Below are 25,137 nucleotides of genomic sequence, written 5' to 3' on the forward strand. Positions count from 1 at the left end.
AATCTTAATTCAAGCATTACAGTCTACGAGTAGGAAAATATATTTTTCTGCAAGAAACAAATAATAAATAGTAAACTTGTTTTATTCGAAAAGCCCTGTGATCCAATTCGCATCGGTCTACCCTACCCACTATATAAGTCAAAACATTAATTTTATAAAATCTAGTAGGTTAAATTGTCATATAAAGTTTGTACACATTTTTTACGTTTCATTTATACTAAGATGGATAACCAGATGGAAACACAGATTAGTGACCAGGAGATCATGAAGAAGAAAGAAGATGAGCATTTAATGCTGCAGAGACAGGTAGCCTCTTACGGCCTACTGTTCATAGAGCGGAGTTTTTGAAAAATTGTACCACTTTTTTAGTTGTAAAAAAGATTGCTGTTAAGGATTTTCTCTAGTGACTTCGTTGATTCGAATTCTGTACACCTATAGAGTAAATTTATTCGATAGCGTGACGTGACGCGTTTGTCTCATTTTATATGGGATTTTGAGTTTTCAAGACGTCCCGCTTTACACTAAGGGTTCTGATTGTTGTTTGACTTTCACTCTATATAAAAAAAAATATTGAGGTAACTCATCGATTACTTTTTTTTTGTAAAACTAACGAGTTCAAAAAATTAAATTTAAAAAACGTGATATCCGTGGTCCATCCATCTCGCTCTCTTACGCGTGAGAGAAGATCACAGATTTTAACTGGGAACAGAGTGGCATTTGATTTAAATATGTTAATTTTTATAAAATACTGTACTTTTCAACAGTCAACTATTAGGTCCTACTCACCGAGGCAATTCTAATGCGTAATCACAGAGTTCTTATGGCCACCTCCGGTCTCAATCATCAGATCAGCTCGATGGTACCATAATATTGCATTGTCACCAGGGACGTATTTTAAAATTAGCGCTCGGCCATTTATACCATACTGATCGGGAAATTTCCCTTCACTTTGTGCTTATAAATAAATATTACATTGACTAAGTTCCATGGTAAACTAAAGAAGGCTTGTGTTGTGGGTACTTAGACAACGATATATATTATACAAATACTTCATCATCATCATCATCATCTCAGCCATAAGACGTCCACTGCTGAACATAGGCCTCCCCCTTGGACCTCCACATGTACCGGTTGGAAGCGACCCACATCCAGCGTCTTCCGGCGACCTTAATAAGGTCGTCTGTCCATCTTGTGGGTGGTCGTCCTACGCTACGCTTGCTAGTCCGTGGTCTCCACTCGAGCACTTTTCGACCACATCGGCCATCTTCTCTGCGTGCAATGTGGCCTGCCCATTGCCACTTCAGCTTGCTAATCCGGTGGGCTATGTCGGTGACTTTAGTTCGTCTACGGAACAAATACTTAAATACATATAAAAACAAATCGGCTTCATAGGCAGGGTCACTACCCACTAGGCTAGGTTGTCTTAAGTAAGGAGCAACGGGCCAATTTTGTAAGCGTGATAATCACAAGGTATTGCGATACAACGAGGAAATGCCGCCAGCAAACGATTATTAACGATATTTTAGATTTAAGCTAGTTACAGTAATACCTCTGTATATATCCATAAAATAAAATAAACTTACTTATTCCCTTATACATTGTATAAAGTTCCGGATGATACAACGAGACCGAGCCAACAGAACAGTAGGTGTGCACCCGATGTTTCGAAGACAAGATCTCCTGCTGCGCCAGCTACGGAAGGACTACCGCAGCATGAAGGAAGATTTGAAGGTAAAGAGTTAAACGTGTTGCTTGCCAAGTCTGACGGATCCACACACTTAGTTAACAGAGCCAGTATTAATCTGAGTGTCGTCTGCAAGGTGGAAGTACTTCCAGAGAACAGTACAGGTTCATCCTAATGTTCAGAAGACAGGATCTCCTGCTGCGACAGCTACGGGAGGAGGATTTGAAGGAAGGTTTGAAGGTAACATGGGAACGGAAGAGTGAACCTTGGCTTGGGGAGATTATTATTGTATGATAAATGTGCATTCATCCTGTTTTTTCAGATTGCGACAACTGGTGCGCACAAGAAGAACGAAAAGCGAATGAAGGCGGAGCTGCAGCGCTCTTTGTTACTAAGAGAAAAGACAGAACACCAGTGTCAGGGTATGCTTATTCATATTCATAATGGTTTATGTAATGTAACCGGGAAATATTATATTACTAACAAACCTTTTGATAGGTTAGGACATAGTTGAACTTAATATACACCCACCTATTAAATTTAACCTAAACATAAAACTTTCCACTGCATATTTATTGATCACACGCAGTTGACTTAGGTGTTCAGCTCGGCATGTTTTCAAGTTCTCTACAGAACTATCTTGTTGGCAGGTCGAATAATCCTCATGGAGCAACTGGAAGGACTGCTGCAGCGCGATCACAAAAACTTGCTCGAATTGCAAAATCGTGTCAATGCTTCTATGGGCAAGGTTTGCAGAAGTTTAGTAATTACCTGTCGACAAGTCCAATCATTATAATGAAATAGATGACGAGCATGTTGCAAAAATATAGCTTCAATAACAAGTCGACGCCTTCATGGGCAAGACGAGTTTGCAGAAGTTCAGTAGTTACCGAAGTTTGTTTTGTCTAGGCAATCAGAAAAACCTGATCGAGCTGCAAAACCGCGTCAACACAATGCCAAAGAGTTGCAGAAATTAGATAGTCACTGTGGCTTGTCTAGTTACAGATCAAATATAAATGCTGCGGCCAGAAAACTCAACTCCCAACGGTCAAATAGGTGAATAATGTGTTGTGACCATTATAGTGAAATCCTTGTGATGCGGTCGAGAGTGAAGCGGCCTGCTTCTTCATTGAGGTAGATGCCCTACTGACAGTGTTATGAACTTGGCAGCTATCGGTCTTTTGGTCCACTCGCCCTCTACTAGACCTAGTATGATGCTTCTTTCGAGTTGGTGCTAGTCAGCACATAATGTGCATATCTAATATGTATGTGTAAAATATAGATACGTCCGTCTCTGTTTTATTTTAGTTGAAAGAGAGAGCTCAACAAGGAGAGACACGTCTGGTGGCCACAGAGAATAAGCTGGAGACAGCCAACCGCCGTTTCAACGCTGTGCAGCATGAGAACAAGCAGATACGCGAGCAGATCGAGCATATGCTAAAGGACAGGTGAGGAGTAAGAGACTTATATTATGTTGTTGCTTAGTTAGTTAGTTTTGTTGAGCATTTCCCATAAATCCACAACCATTATATCTAGATTGCGTGGAAACTAGGTAGCGCTACTCTAACCCCAGCGCCTCCGCGAAACCTAGCAATGTCTTTAGATTGCTGACTGCTTCCCGTAGTGTGCATGGAGTCCCTATGTATTTGTTCCTGTATGTATACCTACTGCTACCTGTTTACAGTCTAGGAGAATATGTTTTGCTGTTTCCTTTTCTCCCATGCACGCTCTGCACATGGGGCTGCCTGTCTTGCCTATATTATGTAGGTGTGTGTTATATCTTGTAATTAGTTTTACTATTTTGCGTGGTTGGTGTATGTTATAGCTTATTATTAAAGTCGGACCAAGCTTACTCTGCATGGCATTTTCAATGAGAAACTGTGGTAATGTCATCATTAATGTCAAATTTCTATGAGGACATGATGTTTATAATTACACTCCCTTATTTTGTTCTGTTCAAATCGGTTCAAAGTTGGTTTAGGCGGACATATTAAGCTATTAAATACTTCCAAATCAATAATTTTGGGTAACATATTGGCCTTCCTTTGATCCGTATTGAACGAGACACTAAACAAATGCATCTTTAATGTGACGCGAAGTGGAAAACATGCCACGGAGAGACTTGTTGTTCAGGGACGGGTCAATGGCTGTAGGTCAAGAGGACGTTCCCCAATGCGTTGGACGGATCAGATACCACCCTTACCAACACCTCACTTAATACATGTGTTAGAGAAGCATCTGCCAGGGAGAACTGGCGTAGAATCGTTCTAGAATAGACTGCTCTCAAGTGTAATTCGACGGAGAAGAAGAATCTATAATCCACTTTTAATCGTTATCAATTCTCAGGGCCATTTTCAACCAGAACTGGTCTAAGATGATATCAGCTCTCTGCAAAGGAAAAAAGTTCCTTACAGACCTGTTTGAGTCCTCGTCAGTGGCTTACGATCAGCGAGACGAGTGGTGCACCAAACTGCGGTCGTTAACGGAGAAAGGACGTGTGGACCAGACGATACAAGTGCAGGTTTGAACTCTATTGCGTTTGAAACAGGGTTCAGAATGCAGTGTAGTCTTCGCAGGGCTTCAACTAGAACTGGTACAAGATAATGACCGCTCTCTGCATAGGCTTGAAGTTCTCACAAACCTATTCGAGTTCTCGTCAGTGGCATACGACCAGCGGGACGAGTGATGCAGCAAAATCAGGTTCTTCAGGTATTATTATAGCGTTCCTTAAAAAAATGCCACTTTCATTAATTCAGTTGTTTTTGATTTTTGTGTTTTTCTACTCAGTGTTACCATCTACTTTGTATGGCGGTAACAAAAAGGAAAGTTTGAATAATGTATGGAAATTTTGGGACAGTTTTTTTCCTATAAGGATAAAAAGGGCTCGTGATCCTGACTAGAATAACACAAATGTAGCAAAAGAGGCCAGAAAAAAAGAAACGCTGATTAAGTCGAATAAAAGCTCCACATGTTTCGATGAAAATTTCAAGGAACTTCTTCTCTGAGCAACGACTCGCCTTTACTGGTCGAGGGCGCGACGTATACATTCTTTCTCTTACTAGTAATTATACATGTTGATAAGAAATTGGTGCCAAGGCTCGGAACTGGTTTATAAAATGCCGGTAAAGAACAGTTTATTTCGGTTTTCCTTCCGAACTTTTAGAAATAGAACGCGAACTTTATTGTAACCTAAAAAAACGGTTTATTCGACGAACGACGAAACGGCCGGCCGGCCTGGTGGTATGCCACGTAAACATCGACACCGACAAAGGAAGAAACCGGTTTTTATTGTTCTAAACCGGTTAGTATGACAAGAACTGTTCTCATATCTGGTTTAAAAATAACGGTTTTTCCATCGGAACCGAAATTAAAAGGTTTTGCGCCATGTACATGAAAACGGTTTGGAAAAACCGGTTTCCGAGCCTTAAGACAAACTCTTTATCTCACGTACGCGAGCGGAGCCGCGGGCACGTCTAGTTAATTATACATTTTGATAATAAATTGGTGCGACGGTGGCGTTAAATAAAACTACTTTCAGGAAATGCGGGACCTCCAAAAAGCGTATGACCACGAGATGAAAACGTACAAGTTCTTGGCCACGAAGGGGGTGAAGAGAGTCAATGAGAGTGTGGAAATAAAGCAAGAAGAGCTGCAGAGGAAGAAAGAGGAGCAGTGGCAGGAGGAGTTGGACTACCACACCAATTTGCTTAAGGATATAGAGGTAAGATTTATTTCAGTTGATTAAAAAAATATTTTCGTGCTTGCGCTACGTTTCAGGTAGCTTATTAAAAAGCAGGTAAGTGATTGTGTTTTCGATTTGTATTAACACTTGACAATAAAATTGTTAGTTACAGAAATAGTAATAAAAGTTGTACCTACTGAAAACCTAACCGAATGGACTCAAAAAAATCGGCAAACTTTTTTTTCCTAAAAGGCTGCATTTCTACTAGAGGATGTGTTTGTTAAGACCCAATAAAATCACTTGCGCTAAGTCAGGATAGATAATAATTAATAATAATAATAAATAAATAATTATAGTACATTATTACACAAATTGACTAAGTCCCACAGTAAGCTCAATAAGGCTTGTGTTGAGGGTACATACTTAGACAACGATATATAAATATATAAATATTTATAAATACTTAAATACATAGAAAACACCCATAACTCAGGAACAAATATCCATGCCCATCACACGAATAAATGCCCTTACCAGGATTTGAACCCAATTTTGATAAATGAAGTGATTGTATTGGTTCGTAACAAACACATTCCACGCTACGCAGCCTCATACATCTCTGGCGGAAACTCAGCCTAAAACTGTAAATACTCTTAGGATGGGAAATGCTTGTGAATCTAAGTGGAAATAAAATATCTAATAAGTGGATAAAAAAACAAGCATTTGGTAAAATTTATAACAAAAATATCAAGTTGACTGTACATTTGTATGTAGAACTACACTCAGGAGACAAACGCACAGAAAATAATCGAAGCGTTCGAGAAGACCGAGCAAGAAAACTTTGCCGTCTATCGTCTGCTGACGCACTTCTGCGCGGAGAATATCGTTCTGAGCAAGGAGCTGGGAAGACTCCGGCAGGAAATCGGTAAATTTACTATCGGCCCTATTCGAAGAATGATTAAGACACGTTTAAGATCTTTAAAAGATCGATAACTAAACGACATGTCAAAATTGACGTTTATTTCGATTCCGCTGTGATCCCAATAAGATCTATCTACAATATTTCTAACCTCAAAGTGACATTGGTTGCACGAATCGAGCTGCTTCTGTCAATTAAACGACATAGAAACATATCTAAATGAGAACTTATCTAAACCATCAGTGGCAGCATGGTTCAATTTTTATCACTTGTCATTATACCCGTCACCTTCGCGCTTACATATTTGTTAGAACGTGACAGACATGGTGACAAATGATAAAGAGCCGACCATCTTAGCCCTACAGAACTTATCGTTATCGTATCTCATTCTTCGAATCGGGCCGTATATCTCTGGCTCCTTAGCTCGATTTAGTATGGAGGTATGGTCCCATCCGGCAGAAAGCACGAAACTGGGCATGCATATAGCTTTTAGGTTTATAAGAATAAATAAAAGGAGAAACACGCCGAGAAGTATTCTTTCCATCCCTCCCCCCATTTTTACTTACTTACTCCTCTGGCGCAGCGACCCAAAGTGTGTCTTAGCCTCCAACACAACTGCTCGCCACTAATCCCGGTCAAGGATGCCTGGCATGGTGGACAAGGACACTAAAGAGCACATGCAGGGAGAACCTTATGAAAATACAGAGAACAGCATGCATGGCTATTACCGGGGCGTTTAGAACAACGCCAACAGCGGCGATGGAGGTACTGCTAGACCTCCCGCCGCTACATCTGGTGATACAATCTGAGGCGCGGAAATCGCTACACAGGCTGGCTCTAACAGGCCTATGGAGCGATAGCAAGCCAAAGATTAAACACACAAACATGGAATGTGACAATTTCATGGAAAGGATAACGAATATGGGCTGCGATAAGATGCAACCCAAGTTTGTGTTCCGTAAGAATTTTGAAGTTAAAGTTCCAACAAGGACTGAATGGACCGAAGGTCTTCAAGCACCAAATTCGGATGAAAACGACATCATATGGTACACAGACGGGTCCAAGACAGTATCTGGTACGGGGGCAGGCATTTATGCAAATGACTTTAGTTGTAGCATAAGCATGGGTAATTACGCTACTGTCTTCCAAGCCGAGACGTACGCTATAATTGCCTGTGTGCATGAGAATATAGTTAGGCAAACCCAAGGGAAGAATATCTATATACTCAGTGACAGTCAGGCTGCACTCAAGGCGCTCAGGGCGCCCAGAGTGGACTCTAGACTGGTGTACAATGGTGTCCAAGCTCTGAACAAGCTTGGAAGACAAAATAGAGTGCAACTGGTATGGATTCCAGGGCACGAGGGATTCATAGGCAATGAAAATGCAGATGAACTTGCCAGAGCCGGATCCGCAAGTAACCACATAGGTCCGGAACCATTCGTGGGGCTCTCACAGGGAACCATTATAACGGCTATTAAAGACCACACTAGGACGAGACACCAAAAAGAATGGGACAGTCTGACGGGTCTAAAGCACTCAAAGCTCTTCATACAAGAAGTAGACTCCGGTTGGAGCAAAAAGCTATGGAAACTTAGCAGGAGGCAACTCCAAATTATAACAGGGGTGTTTACGGGCCATTATGGGGTCATAGGGGTTTTGGCCAGAATGGGACACTCTGACAACACCGATTGTCGAATGTGTGGTGAAGAGGAAGAGACAGTAACACACCTAATGTGTGAATGTCACGCCCTCGCCAGACAAAGAATGAATGACTTTGGAACAGGCTATCTGGAACCAAAGGAATTCAAAAGGCTACCCATAAGCTCCATCATCCGACACATGGAAATGGTCAAAAAGGCTCTTGAGTAGCTAATGGGTCTTTCCTTAGGGGGCAACTACACAAAAGATCCCTATGGGTCAAAGTGTAGGTATCCGCAAGGGCCCCCGGTAATTAGAAGAAGATAGAAGAAGAAGATCCCGGTCATATAAAAGTGGGGGGGGAGGGAGGGAAACATTAACTTCTCGGCGTGTTTCTACTTCTATTTATTCTTAAAAAAAAAAAATAAAAAAAAAGGAGGCAGCCTCATCCTAGTACGTTCTGATAAACAAACAGAGGAACTCTCTTTCTGTAAAACTCTTTACGAATCAGGAAGTTTCGAAGTGTGTGGGGTTAAGGATTGCGAAACTAATTTATATGTAATTTGCTGTTATCGTAGTCCCTGTGACAGTAACTTAGTTACTTTTTTAGACAAATTTGAGCAACTGCTAGAGTTCTTTTTTGGCAAAAAATGTATAATAGTTGGAGATTTTAATATTAATATACATAAATGTGATAAAAAATGTGCTGATTTCTTAAGTTTACTGAGTTGTTATAATTTTAAGCCCCTGATCAGTGATATAACCTTTAAAAGAGGCCAGTCTGAGTCTTGTATTGACAACATTTTATCCAACTTATCTCCAGATAGTATTAAAAATACATGGGTTGACCATAATGGTCTAGCTGACGGACATGCGGGTTTGGGTTGTGAATTAATCATGGAGTGCTCTGGTGGTAAAAATGATGAACAGGTCATTTACACGGAACGCCGTGTACATAATAAAACGAATAAGTTAGCCTTCAGACAAAAACTTTTGCAGGAAAATTTGAAAAATGTTGGAATAAATACTTTTCTTAGTAAATTTAGTAGTTTGTATAAAAACTGCTTCAAAAAAAAGAAAAAAAGAGTTAAAAATAACGACTCTAACGTAACTTGGATTACGAGAGGTATTAAAATAGCAAGTAAAATGAAGCGTTTCCTTAATACCTTGGACAAGGAGAGTTATAACGACTCCTTAGAGACATATCGAAAAAAATATATGACCATCTATAGACGTGTAGTTAGGTATGCGAAAAAACATGCGGTCAGTATGAAAATAAGTAGAGCAAGTAACAGAGCTAAAGAAATCTGGAAAATCGTAAATAGGAACAGGAATAGGTCGCAGGTTAAAACCAATGGCAAACTTATTCTTCAGACAGATAAAGCCGTGGATGATCCACAAGAACAGGCAAATATATTTTCCAATATTTTTGATCATGGTAGTGAGACAGTCACGAGCGATATTGCTCTAGCTCTGAAAATATTAGGAGATAACACCAAAAGGGTTCATAAATTAATGATTAACCAATATGTCTCGCCTCAGGAAGTTTCACAGATTATTAACAAAATGAAACCTAAACTATCCATGGGTCACGATGAAATACCCATAACTGTTATAAAAGAAAATGTTGATCTATTATCGGAACCACTTGCACATTTCTTTAATAACTGTTTTGAGGTGGGCATATTTCCCGAACAGTTAAAAATTGCCAAAGTCTTGCCTATTTACAAGAAAGGTTGTCGAACAGATGCGTGTAATTATAGGCCTATATCTCTTTTACCATCGATATCAAAAATCTTTGAAATGATACTAAAGTCTAGATTGCTGAGACACCTTACTACACAAAATGTTTTGAATAAAAGACAATTCGGGTATCAAAAAAGCATCGGAACAGGTGAGGCTATAGACACCCTAATTCATGATGTAGTATCACAGTTAAATGATAGAAAAAAAGTAGCCGGAATATTCTTAGATCTTAGTTCAGCCTTCGATACAGTAGACCACAATATTCTGTTACAAAAACTTGAGCACTACGGTATCAGAGAAAATGTTTACAAGATATTTGAATCGTATCTAGCAAATAGGAAACAATTTATCGAGCTTAGATCAATTGTTGGTGACACTGAAAGGGTGGTCAGGTCAAGTATAGTGACGATTAGACGCGGAGTTCCGCAGGGCTCAATACTTGGCCCTTTATTTTTTCTACTGTTTGTGAATGACCTCATTCCCTACATTGAAAATATAGTACCACAGACTAAGCTAGTAGTGTTTGCAGATGATACCAATGCGGTAGTCACAGCTGAAAGCATGACACAATTAAACGACAAAGCAAACGCTGTCTTGATGGCCTGTAATATGTGGTTCACAGCCAACAACTTAAAGCTTAACACTAAAAAGACTAATGTGATTTTATTTTCCGCTACTTCGAACACTTCGGATAACCTAAACATTACTTTAAACGGAAGCAAAATCTTACAGGCTGAAGTTGTGAAATTTCTGGGGGTCCATATTGATGCCCAGTTGAATTGGAAACATGAACTACAGGTACTAACCAACTCCATAAGCTCTGCATGCTATGCCCTTCGCTGCTTGCGGGATTTAATTCATACGACTCAGCTTAAAGCAGTTTACCATGCTCTAGTGGAGTCTAAACTGCGATACAGCATCAAGCAATGGGGTAATAGTTATCAATATAACATTGAAGCAGCTTTCATACTTCAAAAAAGGGCTATTAGGATAATTGCTAGAATACCTCAGAGGGAGTCTTGTAGAGAACATTTTATAAAGCTTAATATCCTCACTGTGCCGTCGCTTTATATGCTCGTACTCCTAACAGATTTAATTAAGCATTTAAATAAATATGAGAGCATTACAGACAGGGAAATCAGGCTGTCGACTAGACGGAAGGATTTGAAATGCAACTTTGTCCCACGTCTTAATATCATGAAGCATGCCGCTAGCTATCAGTCAGTCTTTCTGTTTAACAAGTTACCAATCGAAATGAAATCTATTTTAAATAGCAAATTGTTTAATGCAAGGCTCAAACAGTATCTTTTGAGAAAATCCTACTACTCTATAGCAGATTTCTCATCAGACGATCAATGCTAGTGTTTTTTTTTCTACGACACTTGTCTACATTACTAAAAGCAATTGTTAATGTTTTATATTATTGTAATAGGAATTTATTCAGTTATTTTTAAGTAGACTGACATTTGATTTGACTTGAGATTTTCAGTTGTAATTTCTAGTAAGTGATAGTTAAATTGGAAGTGTACCTTTGAAGTTGACCTTGTAATTGTAATTATTTATAATTATGTTCAATATTTATTTTAATTTTTAATATAATGTAGATAATTTTAATCATTAAGTAATTATGTTCGACACAATAATTATTGTTGAGAATTAATAAAAAAAAAAAAAAAAAATTATAAACCTAAATGCTATATACATGTCAAGTTTCGTGGTTTCTGCCGGATGGGACATAGTTGAAGCTAAGAAACCGCACTTATAGGTTTTCGGCCTAAGACGAGCGTCTTGATTTGAGCAGCGTGCTCTGATGCACTCGTATACGTTTGTTATTAGGCACAAGCTTTTATTTATCTTGTCATATATTTATATATATGACAAGATATATTAGGCCGAAAACCTATGAGTGCTGTTTCTCCTAACCCCCTTATTCATAAACGTGTGCGACGATGCCGCTAGTAACGATTATTAGCGGCATCGTAACTTTAGTACACGTTTATGAATAACGGGGTAAATGTTTGTACGGGTCAAATCTTGCAAGTTAAATTTTTCCCACTTCTCGGTTTCCAAAGAAGCTTAAAATTTGCATACATACTATATGGATTGGGTTGATTATTTAGTCAGTTTACAATTTTATAATCACTTTCATGAAGTACGCAATTTATTTATTTATAATATCTAAGAAAACAAATCAAATTAAACTGGACGTAATAAAACTAGAAATAGTTATTGGTAAAATTTTAATTTTTGGTACAAGCTTTTATCGCTGACTGTACTTTTCTTTCCACAGGTAACTAGTACTTATCGAGACAATTTTAACCCCAAACATAATTGGTTTTATCACACAGTTCCCATGGTCACCTCCTCTCTCCATCATCAGATTAGCTCCATGTCCTCATAATATTACATTGTCATCCGATTTACATATAGTAAACACCCCTATAATGGAACAGGCACCAGTAATGGGATGGTATAGATAAATCCTGTAAAACAAGTATTTACCATCAGTTTTAAATCGCTGGCAACATTTTACCATAAACAAGAACCAAAGAGCTGCTTAAGTTTAATTTTTCATTGATATTTGTTAGTTTGAAAATGAATGGCGCCATACATCCCATGACTGGAGCAAAAAATCACAGTTTTAATTGGTTAACAAAATTGAAACCAATTGCAGTAGCTTTCATTAAATACATAGTAAACATAAAGGACGAATTGGACATTCAACTTTTAAAGCGTAAAGCGGTAGAAATTTTATAGGTGTCATGTTGGGGAAATATTCAAAATACTCCAAATTTTCTCTTAAATATCCCATTATTGGTGCCGTTAACTTATGTATACAATATTTCAACTCAATCGGAAATCGGGAAGTGGGTCAAATTTAGCTTCAAAGTGTTGACCCACACTAACAGGGCAAGTTAAATAAAAGCTTTTAATAAAAATATAAAAAAAAAATATTCATACAGCTGATCGCAAAGATTTTAACGAGTCAGTGGAAGTGCGACAGAGAGAGAATCTAGAACAACTGAGACAGCAGCTGGAAGAGGTGAAGAACAGGACGGAAATACTTCGGATGAAGGATAGAGAAAAAACTAAGCTGTTGGAAACTAATATGGATAAGATCAGCGACATTTTTAGGTAAGTTCAGTTATTAAGCTTGCTGAGGCTAGGGTTGACTCACGGAGAGCCTATTGTAAGCATTTACTCTCCATTCCTAAGCACTATGGGCGATCCCACACTAGCGTCTGAGTGTCGGCGTCTTGTCAGCGCTATGGAAAATGACGTCGCTGCGCAGTTGCGCCAACGTTGCGTCCAGCTGCAGCCATAGAGTTGACTAGAAGCTGATGCTCCGGAGACGCTAGTGTGGGGTGGCCCTAACAGCGCATGAGTAGCGGGAACGATGGCCGTGCGCCGCGTACTGTCGTTATAGTTGAGTTGGAGTCCAAAACATGAAAAGTAGGAAATTATAGTTTGGTATACGAAATCTTATTGTAGCCATTACAGTCGACGACCAGAAAAAAGTTATTGTGGTCGTATAAAAATCGAATCTATACGTTGAAAACTTAATGTGTTTGATTATGTTGTGGTTAAGATAATGTTTATGGAATAATAACGGAATGTTAAAGTGTGTACAAACATCACTTTTATAATTTTATTTATTTAAGGCTAATTCCGTAATAAAACCATTTTTGACATATAGTCACATGTTGCATTATTTTACCAAAGGTATAAGCCGTGCCATGATAACTACCCGCGGCTTACGCGCAAATAATGTTTGCGTTCTTACCCGTTTTCATAAACAAACGATGTGTTATTACAAAAAATAAACCAATAGGATTCATTAAATTTAGCTGCTTTCGTAATATAAATCCTACCTGCCACGATGTGCTCAATATGATTTCTTTTGTGTAAACAACTATATGACAACAAATATTAAAAATCATACGCCTTACAATAATAGGTGCCAATTTATTATTAGGTCGCCAAATTATCATTTCAAGCAACCTATTAATTTTTTTGTGGCTTGAATTTTCTGCCAGTTTTTTTTAATAATATGATGCTTATATTTGGAGCTTATATATATTTTTAATGCTCTACAATATTAATACACGGCCAAATTATATTATTGTATGCCCTATGAAAGTTCCTGTTTAAGAAAATTAAACAGTGTACACGGTGTTTTTTTTGACTTATTATTATTCGGGCAACTAAATAGTTGCCCGAATAATAATAAGCCAGAAAAAAAACACCGTGTAGACTGTTTAATTTTCTTTTGTGTAAATATGAAGCCTACATCGTGTCATCCTCTAGGTACATACCATCGCAGGCTGTTCTCGACTCTACCTATAATGGCAACGTATTCCCCAGCCGAGTGTACGCTAAGTGCGTACGCGATCAATTACGCATTGTAAACTTAATCCATTATAACTGAATTAGCCCATCTAACCACCGATCAATATTCAATATGACTGTACCGCAGACATATAATCGCTGGAAGATCAGCTGATTTTTAGGTTAAGCTTGATGCGGGACCATGTCGTGGTAAACAATCTATTTATGTTATGTTTCAAATTTCTTTGTTGTTTATATACTTGTGTATGCTATAATAAATTTATCACGAATAAATGCGATATATCTTTATCTTCTTATTCGTAAAACTTAGTAAACTCTGTTAAATTAGGACTTGCCATCCAAATAGGTAACGCTCCCAGCCTTCTGGGCACCATTACGCATGAAGATGACCTGGGGAGCATTTTTTATTTATAAGTTTATTTTAAGATTTATTATATTTTAGTTTTAATTTTAATGATTAGTTTGTTTATTTGTCATTAAGTTATACACTACAATGTAAATGTGTTTGTTTTATTAATTGACAATACAATAAATTCGGTAAGTAATCTTCGAGCAACACCGGCTTCCGACACGTCAGAAGGGAGGAGCCTAAGCGATATCAAAGATTTATATAACTTCGTATATATACCGTTTATATACCGAACAAATCATTTTGTCATTTTTAGCGGGGGGAAACACACAGTCGCACTTCTCACTCACTACATACAAAATCGAATCTGTAATGACGACACAAATACATAGAAAATGACACACGGCAAAGACTAATCTTGCACACCTCGATCTCTTTTTGTGTACTTTTTAGGTGTAGGTGTAGGTACAGTCTATGCTTCGGCAGAGGGGAAATAGTATGAATGCCGTCTCCTTTCCCGGTGTTGCTCGAAGTAAGTAATAGAACAAAACACAAAAAAAAAAAACAAATTGCGTGACGTTGTAAGTAGATATATTTACTGGTTAGAACACTTAGAACAACTTTAAAATAATCGCAGATAATTATATAATGCTAAAAAATGGAAATTTAAGTCCTGAATGTGTTGACGCGTTTTTGGCCTATAAATATTTATTTTAATGTTCTTATGTTTTGTGCGAAATTTAAAATGCAGTACATGGGGCATCTATTTAGAAACATGTCTTCGTACACCGGCTCAGTTGCAAAGGAACCTAACTGACACGAATTCGATTCTAATATTGGCAATATCTAAATATTGACATTTTATGTGGACATAAATGTGATGCTTTCAGGTTATATCCGCTATATAAATAATTGTATTTGGTCTGTATTAAGGTTACATTATGGCTATCTTCAATTCAATGTTGGTACTTAAGTACCTTTAAGTATAAATTATAAATGATAGTATATGATATTGATACCTAATAGGGTTGTTTGCAATTTTTTGAAATCCTTGTATTACGTTCTATATTAACTAAAAGTTGCCCTAAATTTCAACTTTTATACTAAAAACGGTTTTAAATATGTTAAATGAACAAAATATATTTTGACAGATGCTTTCGCGCCCAAAACGCTCTTTGAAAATTGTGTGACGTCACAGTTTACGGTTTGACACATAACTACATACACACGTAGAAGATATGAACTGTCAACTGACATTTGTCATTTCTTGTTTATCGCCTAACTGTCAACAGTGTCAATCCGAGAGTTGTGACGTCATCAGAATCTTCAATGACGTTTCGAGTTTGGTCACGTGACGTGTGCCAAAAGCTATTTTAAATTCAATATTTACAAAAATATGGTCATTACAGGTCCCCTAAAAGTAGTTTAACATGTTCTTATAATCCAAAAGATTTATTGGGATACAATTCTGCCCTAAGATTTGTAGATGGAAACAACCCTATTAGGTATCAATATCATATACTATCATTTATACTTAAAGGTGGAAGATGTTTGACGTATAACCTTTTCATCCGACAACGGAACTCAAAGGAGGGTAATGTGTTTATTAGTGTATGTATTTTTGTTATTTTGTGGCACTGTGCAGATCAAACGCATGGGTATGGAGGGTAGAGGTAAGGAGAATAATCTATGTGTATCAAAAATGTCCATCAAAAAACCTTAAATGGGTGGCGCCACAATACATCGCAAACAAAATGACTGATAAAAAAATCAAATCACTGACAGCGCACTTCACTCCGTCAATAACGTCTAAGTTCATGTCATGTCCTTGTGCTACCCTAGCGCCACCGGAGGGTTTTCGAACTATTACAGCTGCCAGCTGGATAGTTTAGCAACAGTTCTCCCATAAGAGATTGTTCGCCTTACCCTCCTACGCGAGGGGCCAATGTTGATTCGTACGTCAATAGATTTCTCTTAACCCCCCGAGTGACATTAAAAACAATATCGCGACAACTAGATGCCATATTTTCATGGACGTTGGCAGGTACAGGTAGAGCAACTGCCCCCTCAAATTTTCCTTACAATGTATGCCCCTCTGCGGCGTCTGCCCCCCCCCCCCCAAGCCTCCGTCGATATTAACTTCCCCCCCCCGCCCTTGTATATTTTGAAAAAGACAATCGACTTACTATGTCGCTACCTTCCGCTAAACCGCCGCGGCGCCGCTTCGCCGGCGTTTCTTTAATTCCGCTACCTAAAGGTTGTCTGGAAGAGATCGCCTTTTAGCGATAAGAACGCCTGTTGTTTACCTCTTCTTTAAGTGTTGTATTATTTGTATTGTTTCTGTATTGAGGTGTGCAGTAAAGATTTTTTGTATTGTATTGTATTGTATGTCGAGTGGGGTATCCTCTCATAGAGCTCTTAAAATAATCTTCAGATTTCTCTGATCGTTTTCATTTTAAATTACAATTTAGGAAGTAATAAGTTGAAGTTGAAACAGTCCGTATTTTTAAACTGTTGTTGTTTCATCTTTTTTGGAAAACAGTAGACCTATTTATTCCTTTGAATCTTCTAAATTATTGACATCAGACATAGCCTAATTAGTCTGACAATTAGGCGCCTTAAACCATGAGCAACCTAGGAATAGATTAGAACCTACGGCCCTAAGGTCCGGTCATCAATCGCCATTATCATCAGTCATTAGTGCCGTCAGCCACCGACAGATGGTGCGTGATCATTAGTCATTAGTTATGTCTGGTATTGTAAACACATCATATGCATCATGTAAATACAAATAGAGTATGAATGAGGCATTATTAAAGGATGGATCACGTTACACGAATATTAATATGAAAAAAACCGGGCAAGTGCGAGTCGGACTCGCGCAGGAAGGGTTCCGTACCATTATCTATAAAAACGATCACCCATCCAAGTGCTGACCCCGCCCGATGTTGCTTAACTTCGGTGATTGGATGAGAACCTCGAGATTGGAACGAAAGATTTATTTTATTCTGTTTTTAGTATTTGTTGTTATAGCGGCAACATAAATATATAATTTGTAGAAATTTCAACTGGTTAACTATCACGGTTCATGAGATATAGCCTGGTGACGGACGGACGGACAGCGGAGTCTCAGTTATAGGGTCCCGTTTGACACTTTGGGTACGGAACCCTAAAATTTACCGGATTCATTTATCTACCTTGTGTATTTTTCCGACTTACAAACTAAAGTAGAACCCATTCTGATAATCATTGTGAGCTAAAAATAGTTACATGTTTAAGTAGTACATTTATGAATAAGTAGTAACATCCAATTGATGAATAAGTATAAAGGCGAACTTATCTAATTACTTAATACTCTTCCAGTTAACCTTTAAGTAGATGAGATAATCACTAAATCTAGAAATTACGCATTGAGTTTTAAATTGTTAAGTATACATGAGTAGTTAAGGTATATTCTAGATGTGGTAAAATATATTTTATTTTCTGATTTAAACTGCCCTAATATTTAAAAGAATTTAATCGAGTATGTAAACAATTTGAAAACTAACTTGATGTCTACCTTAACTAATTATGTATTTAATAATTATCAGGTAAAACATCAACACAAGCCTTATTGAGCTTACTGTGGGACTTAGTCAATTTGTGTAATAATGTCCTAAAATATTTATTTATTTTATTCATTTATTTTATATAAAGATTACAAAAACCATAACCTAAATAAAACTAAAACCTAATCTAATAAAATAAACAAACTATTCACAAAATTCGCCCCACGCCGCTACAGAGCAAATGAGCCCAACACGCTCGCCGCATCGTCACTTTGAGCAGCGATGTCCTTTGCATAAGGAACAACTCGGAGCCAGAGTCATGACCACTCTCCCACAAACGTCTGCCCACTTCCCCTGTAAATTTCTCAGCCTCAGCACACCAACAGCCAGTGGTTTTCACGACAAGAGGGACAAACAAAGTAGTTCGTTTCTACCTTAACTAGAACACCAGTACACATCGTCCACAAAACGACGAGGATTGACCTCCCCACATCGGTGGGGAGCGACCCGCCACAGCCAAAAGCGGAAGCGGCCTCTCATACCTCCCTTCCCTCCTCCCCTTTTTTAGGTATCGAATAACATCCATCACAATCACCATCCATTAACTAGTTTTTCTGAGATACGGAGGGCAAAATTCTATGACTTATTTTTGTTCTAGAATGTTAGACCTGTCGTTGGAGCCATTTCAGAATCTTCTAGGAGACAAGCAACCATCTTTGCACCAGTTGGGTTTGACGCTGTGTCTTATCAATGAGAAAACGAAGGAGCTTATTGAGACTGCTTATTATTTGGTAAGTCTCTTCAGGGTGAAATTGTTATGTTTGACCATACGCTGAGGGATAAATATGTGGGTCATACTGAACAACTTTTACTCAGGGGCCAACCTCGAAATCGCGATAGAAAACACCCATGACTCAGGAATACGTGCTCATCACACAAATAAATCAACTCGATCAACTTATCTGCTTTGCCTAAAGGTTGACTGGTAGGGAATGCCTTACGGCATCAAGTTCGCCTATTGTACAGTGTGTTTTCTTATGTGCAATAAAGATTAAATAAATAAATAGATGTCCTTACCAGGATTTGAACCCGGAACCATCGGCTTCATAGGCAGTTTCACTACCCACTAGGCCAGACAGGACGTCAAAGTGTCTTGGTTGTCTGTTACCTCTTCACGCTTAAATAGGGTTGTTTCCATCTACAAATCTTAGGGCAGAATTGTATCCCAATAAGTTCTTTTGGATTATAAGAACATGTTAAACTACTTTTAGGGGACCTGTAATGACCATATTTTTGTAAATATTGAATTTAAAATATCTTTTGGCACACGTCACGTGACCAAACTCGAAACGTCTTTGAAGATTCTGATGACGTCACAACTCTCGGATTGACACTGTTGACAGTTAGGCGATAAACAACAAATGACAAATATCAGTTGACAGTTCGTATCTTCTACGTATGTATGTAGTTATGTGTCAAACCGTAAACTGTGACGTCACACAATTTTCAAAGAGCGTTTTTGGCGCGAAAGCATCTGTCAAAATATATTTTGTTAATTTAACATATTTAAAGCCGTTTTTAGTATAAAAGTTGAATTTTAGGGTAACTTTTAGTTAATGTAGAACGTAATACAAGCGTTACAAAAAATTGAAAACAACCCTATTGCTGAACCATAAAAAAAATTTACTCGCGTCAAAAAAATGTTTGTTATATTTAATACGTCTGTGTCTCATAGAAATTTTGTTCTTTCTCAATACTATAGGAGCGCAAGGCCCACAAGAAGAGCCTAAGCACATCGCGTAAGAAATACACAGTGCAACACCCACATATAAAGGAGCTCTCCCCTTTACCAATGAACATCCTGGTACCTGCAGATCCTTGTCCTGCGTGAGTATTGACCCTTGAACCGCGTATTAAGCCTTATGTAGCGTATTAAGCCTTAACAATGCGAGTAAGAAGAGTATATATACGGTGCAAGACCCACACATATAAACGGTTTTTTTTAAGTACTTTAATTTCAAGGTTGCATTCCTAAATTTAAATTACCTATAAGTAACTTTCTTAAATACACCGGTGTTCTAATTAATTTAATTTTGAAGTTGCGAATGATTAATTTTTTCTAATAATGAGATTGTACACACTTGCCTTAGGGCCTGTTTACATTTTTTAGAAATATACTTCTATTAAGTGGTAGATTTCTCATTTTAAACTCCACCCATTTCTACCTATTTTTGCACCCTGTTCTACCATTTCGCCAAAATTGTATGTGACAACACTGAGACCAACAACATCGTCCACAGATTACTAGATTACCTACCTTGGAGGATATAACAACTGGAGTGGCCTTTAAGCTTACCCCTCTGTCGAAAACCTCGGCCAATGGTCATATGTATTGTATAGACTGACGTTTATCTGACATGGCTATTTGTACGTTACGTACAGATAGTCATACATTTTACGTGCCCTTCCCCCGCGAAAATCGGCAGACTGTTTTGTACAGAAAATTATAGACAAGGCGTCTCCAGTTGTTAAATCCTCCAAGTTACCTACGGATAAATCTACAATATATAGCGATAGCTAACAATATAAAGGATATAAAGCTTAAATTATTACAGCTACGGTTACAACATAGGTTTAGATCAGTAACAAATTAATTTTTGAGAATTACATATTATAAAAAATACTACAATATAACAGAGATGTATAGTATCTATGGCTAATTAAATATATATTATAGTATATTTAATTTGGAGATGCAAAAGGTCCCCACAAATATGACTTGGAGGTATAAAGTCTCTCTATGTGTCAAAATAAAAATTATATTAAATAAATCTCAGCATGATGCGCGCGTCGCGTCACAATGAAATTATATTAACAATAATAATTTGTTATTAACAATATATGGGACGACTGACCTGAAATAACGATATTATAATATACCGACCTATTTCCTTTCAGTTTATGTACCTGAAAATTTCAGGTGTACTGAAGCCCGCTGGTTCTCCCGCATCTCTGAAACACTGGAGGCTCCTCTCACTCGCGACGGCGCGATTCTTGCCCTCCGCGCTCTCGCCGCCGGTAAGTTATTTTCACTTCATTTTTAAATGACTTAATAAAAAGAGGAGGTTCTCAATTCGTCGGGATCTTTTTTATGTATTGTAGTGCGTGTCATGTATGTAGTAAATAAAAACCTATTTTACTTATTATTAGTCAGTACAAATTTATTCGAGAATGGTTGTTTGCTTACTATCCGCCGGCCGCTACCCTTATATGGCAATTCTGTCAGGATATATTTTTTTTTTTAATATTATAGGACATCATTACACAAATTGACTAAGTCCCACAGTAAGCTCAATAAGGCTTGTGTTGAGGGTACTTAGACAACGATATATATAATATATACATATTTATAAATACTTAAATACATAGAAGGATATACTACATATATATCACACACTACAGTATGTTTCCCGATTACACACTTGAACCGATTTGTGATTTTGTTTTTTGTTTCAAAGGGTATACTTCCCAGGCAGCCCTATTTAAATTTTATAGAAACATGTTGAAGAGCGGTTTTTGAAAGATCAACAAAAAAAATTAAAACTTTATACATCGACGATATTTTAGTTTACTGCGAAACTTCGCTGTCTTATTGGAGCAGTGCGTTTAGTTAGCCTACCCATATTAGGTAAAGGTATATAAAAATAGAATAATCGTATAATTTGAAGCGCTGGTGGCCTAGCGGTAAGAGCGTGCGACTTGCAATCCGGAGGTCGCGGGTTCAAACTCCGGCTCGTACCAATGAGTTTTTCGGAACTGATGTACGAAATATCATTTGATATTTACCAGTCGCTTTTCGGTGAAGGAAAACATCGTGAGGAAACCGGACTAATCCCAACAAGGCCTAGTTTACCTTGGGTTGGAAGGTCAGATGGCAGTCGCTTTCGTAAAAACTAGTGCCTACGCCAAATCTTGGGATTAGTTGTCAAGCGGACCCCAGGCTCTCATGAGCCGTGGCAAAATGCCGGGACAACGCGAGGAAGAAGAATAATCGTATAATTTGAGTATACACTTATAAGAAACGCAAACTGTCCACCCTTCAATAACTCATATAGCTATACTACAATGAATTCTGTTTATAAGTGAATATCATTCATTTCTAGTACTAGGTGGCCATTTATTAAAGAGTGGCTCGACTTACTTTAAATGTAATCTTGCCTCGTTTCAGAGCCAGCCTATGAGCGAAGCGACCGCGTTCACCAGCTCCAAGATTGCCGCTTGCCAGCTAGCCGCATTGTGCTGGCCAAACGCTACTTATAAACACGCGTTCACCAGCTCCAAGACTGCCGCTTGCCTGCTAGCCGCATTGTGCTGGCCAAACGCTACTTATAAACACGCGTTCACCAGCTCCAAGACTGCCGCTTGCCTGCTAGCCGTAGGCTGGCTAAAGGCTACTTATAAACGCGCGTTCACCAGCTCCAAGACTGCCGCTTGCCTGCTAGCCGTAGGCTGGCTAAAGGCTACTTATAAACACGCGTTCACCAGCTCCAAGACTGCCGCTTGCCTGCTAGCCGTAGGCTGGCTAAAGGCTACTTATAAACGCGCGTTTACCAGCTCCAAGACTGCCGCTTGCCAGCTAGCTGCATTGTGCTGGCCTAACGTTACTTATAAACATGCGTTCAACCAGTTCCAAGACTGCCACTTTCCAGCTAGCCGCATTGTGCTGGCCAAACGTTACTTATAAACACGCGTTCATCAGCTCCAAGACTGCCGCTTGCCTGCTAGCCGTATTGTGCTGCCCAAACGCTACTTATAAACAGAACAATATAGATTATTAACACATTCAGTGCTAATCAAGACACGTTGTCGTTTTGCCTCTACGAAGCATTTTCGATACATACCCGGAAACCCATGTTATTGGTTACGACGTAGCGCTACGGCCGTAGCTCAGTAGTGAATGTGTTAAAAAATTGTGATAAATATACGATTTACATTTAGTGCTGGTGTGGCGACAGTCGGTAGCCATTATGTGCTTAATCGATTTTTATATAAAAACATAATCTTTAATTCCATATGATTTATTATTATCAGATAACCAGTATGTACACTTGCTACATATAACTACTACTATATTACAGAGATGTATACATATGTGACTTTCCACGGGTAAAGGTACCGGGTTATGGCGGTTGGCCCTTAAGCTGTTATTAACGATTCAATACTAATGCGAATGGAAGGTAGAGGTAAGGAATGCAATTTGCATAGGCAGAACTGTTGCAAGTGTCCAGCTGTCAGCTATAAATAATAGTTCCGAAACTCCAGAGTAGCGCTAGAGTAAGAACCTAGGCGTTATGCGGAGTGAAGTGCGCTGTCTATGATTTGATTTTTTTTTCAAATATTCTAGGTATTGTAGCGCCACCTATTTAAAGTTTTTTGATGCACACTTTTTGGTACAAGGAGAATTCATTCCTTTCCTCTACCTTCCATACTAATACGGTGATGTAAGCGCCAACCGAAATAAGTTACCTTTACCCGTGGAACGTCACAATATTCTTTGCGTATTCTACTATTTTAATGCCAATAAATATTTTTGATCCGACTTGTTTTTTCATTAAAATAATAAAAATTTACCCCCTTAAGTAAATCCACGTCCAATAGCTATAACAAAAAAATATTAATTAACTACGTTTAGGCTACCTAATACTTACTTTTTTTTCTATGTTTAATTTTGTTATATTATATTTTAGTTTAGTTAGAAAATATAGATTCTTTTTTTTTTTGGAGTAATCGCGAAACGTCTTGTTGACGTAACTGGTGACCGAAGAGCTGGCGGCTTCCTCGCACAACGTATCAGTATTGCGATACAACGAGGAAATGCCGCCAGCATCCTTGGTACAATGCCTCAAGGGCCTATTTTAGATATAAGCTAGTTAGAGTAATACTCTGTATATATCCATTATGTATATTGTTATCTCAATAAATATATTTTATTGATTCTTTATTGTACATACGACAGATTATAAATACAACAACTTTTTTACACAGTGTATTAATTTCGCTCTGAGTACTTATGGTAAAACCTATAAAGCATATATAGAAATAAAACCGGCCAAGAGCAAGTCGGGCCATGCTCAGAGTAGGGTTCCGTAGTTACTCTTCTGTCACAATGAGCTAAACTGGAGCTTAAAGTATGGTAGATTGTTAACCAAGGGATGAACTGTGGGTGTACGTCTTTTTACTATGAAGGGGAAACTTTTTGCGATAACTCAAAAACAGCTAAACTGATCATATCCGCTATAGTTTTCATTTAATGTCTTTCTTAAGCTCTACTTCCAAGATTTTTTTCATATTTTTTGGGCCTATGGTTCAAAAGTTAGAGGGGGGGAGGGACACATTTTTTTTCTTCTTTTGGAGCAATTATCTCCAAATATATTCACTTTATCAAGAAATGTTTGTTGAAGACCCCTATTAGTTTTGAAAGACCTTTCCAACGATATCCCACACTGTAGGGTTGAAGCAAACAAAAATGTTCACCCCCACTTTACGTGTAGGGGTGGTACCCAAAAAAAAAAAATTTTTAGATTTTATTGTACGACTTTGTCGGCTTTATTGATTTATATATCCATGCCAAATTTCAGCTTTCTAGCACTAACGACCACGGAGCAAAGCTTCGGACAGACAGACAGACAGACAGACAGACGGACATGGCGAAACTATAAGGGTTCCTAGTTGACTACGGAACCCTAAAAATGTATAACTTACAAATAAGATTATTGAAGACACTTGTACCTAAGCATATCAAAAAGAAATACGAAACAGAATATGCACAACTTTTCAAATACTGTAATGTACGTCCGGTTCAAAATAAGTGTAAACTAGCCATACTAACTGAAGAATATCACTATGTTACTAAACTAAAAGTAAACAAAAGATGTACAAAACTAAGAAGTCTACAGAGACAAAACAAATATTGTAAACCCAAATATAATAACATATATGGCACTAGGCTGTATACATAAAAATTACCTAAAATATTAAACGATTTGCCAGAAGATGTTCGTGTAAAGTACTTTAATGGTAAACATATAAAAAAAGTTATTAAAATGCACATATTGACATCAAACGACACAAGCTACCTATACTAAGGATCCTACATTGTTTTCTTTTTTTTTAATTAGACATAAGACATTAATATATGTATTGTTCTCTGAACTCCCCATC

The 25,137-nt window shown here is 38.0% G+C and overlaps 1 protein-coding gene and 1 long non-coding RNA gene across 2 annotated transcripts in view; both read left to right on the forward strand.

Moving 5' to 3' along the window:
• The window catches only part of LOC133529598 (uncharacterized), a 108,165-nt gene that overhangs the window by 51,418 nt on the left and 31,610 nt on the right, over positions 1 to 25,137 (forward strand). The gene's annotated exons all lie outside the window — the stretch shown is intronic.
• Positions 156 to 23,515, forward strand: LOC133529574 (uncharacterized). Its single transcript, XM_061867317.1, has 13 exons — positions 156 to 306; positions 1,609 to 1,731; positions 2,007 to 2,106; positions 2,335 to 2,432; positions 2,993 to 3,132; positions 4,031 to 4,205; positions 5,223 to 5,405; positions 6,141 to 6,291; positions 12,633 to 12,804; positions 18,575 to 18,707; positions 19,679 to 19,803; positions 20,897 to 20,994; positions 22,145 to 23,515. The coding sequence occupies exons 1-13, from the start codon at positions 223 to 225 to the stop codon at positions 22,234 to 22,236; spliced, it is 1,674 nt and encodes a 557-aa protein (XP_061723301.1). The 5' UTR covers positions 156 to 222; the 3' UTR covers positions 22,237 to 23,515.

The sequence above is a fragment of the Cydia pomonella genome, chromosome 21, assembly GCF_033807575.1.
Source record: "Cydia pomonella isolate Wapato2018A chromosome 21, ilCydPomo1, whole genome shotgun sequence".
NCBI classification, from domain to species: Eukaryota; Metazoa; Arthropoda; class Insecta; order Lepidoptera; family Tortricidae; genus Cydia; species Cydia pomonella.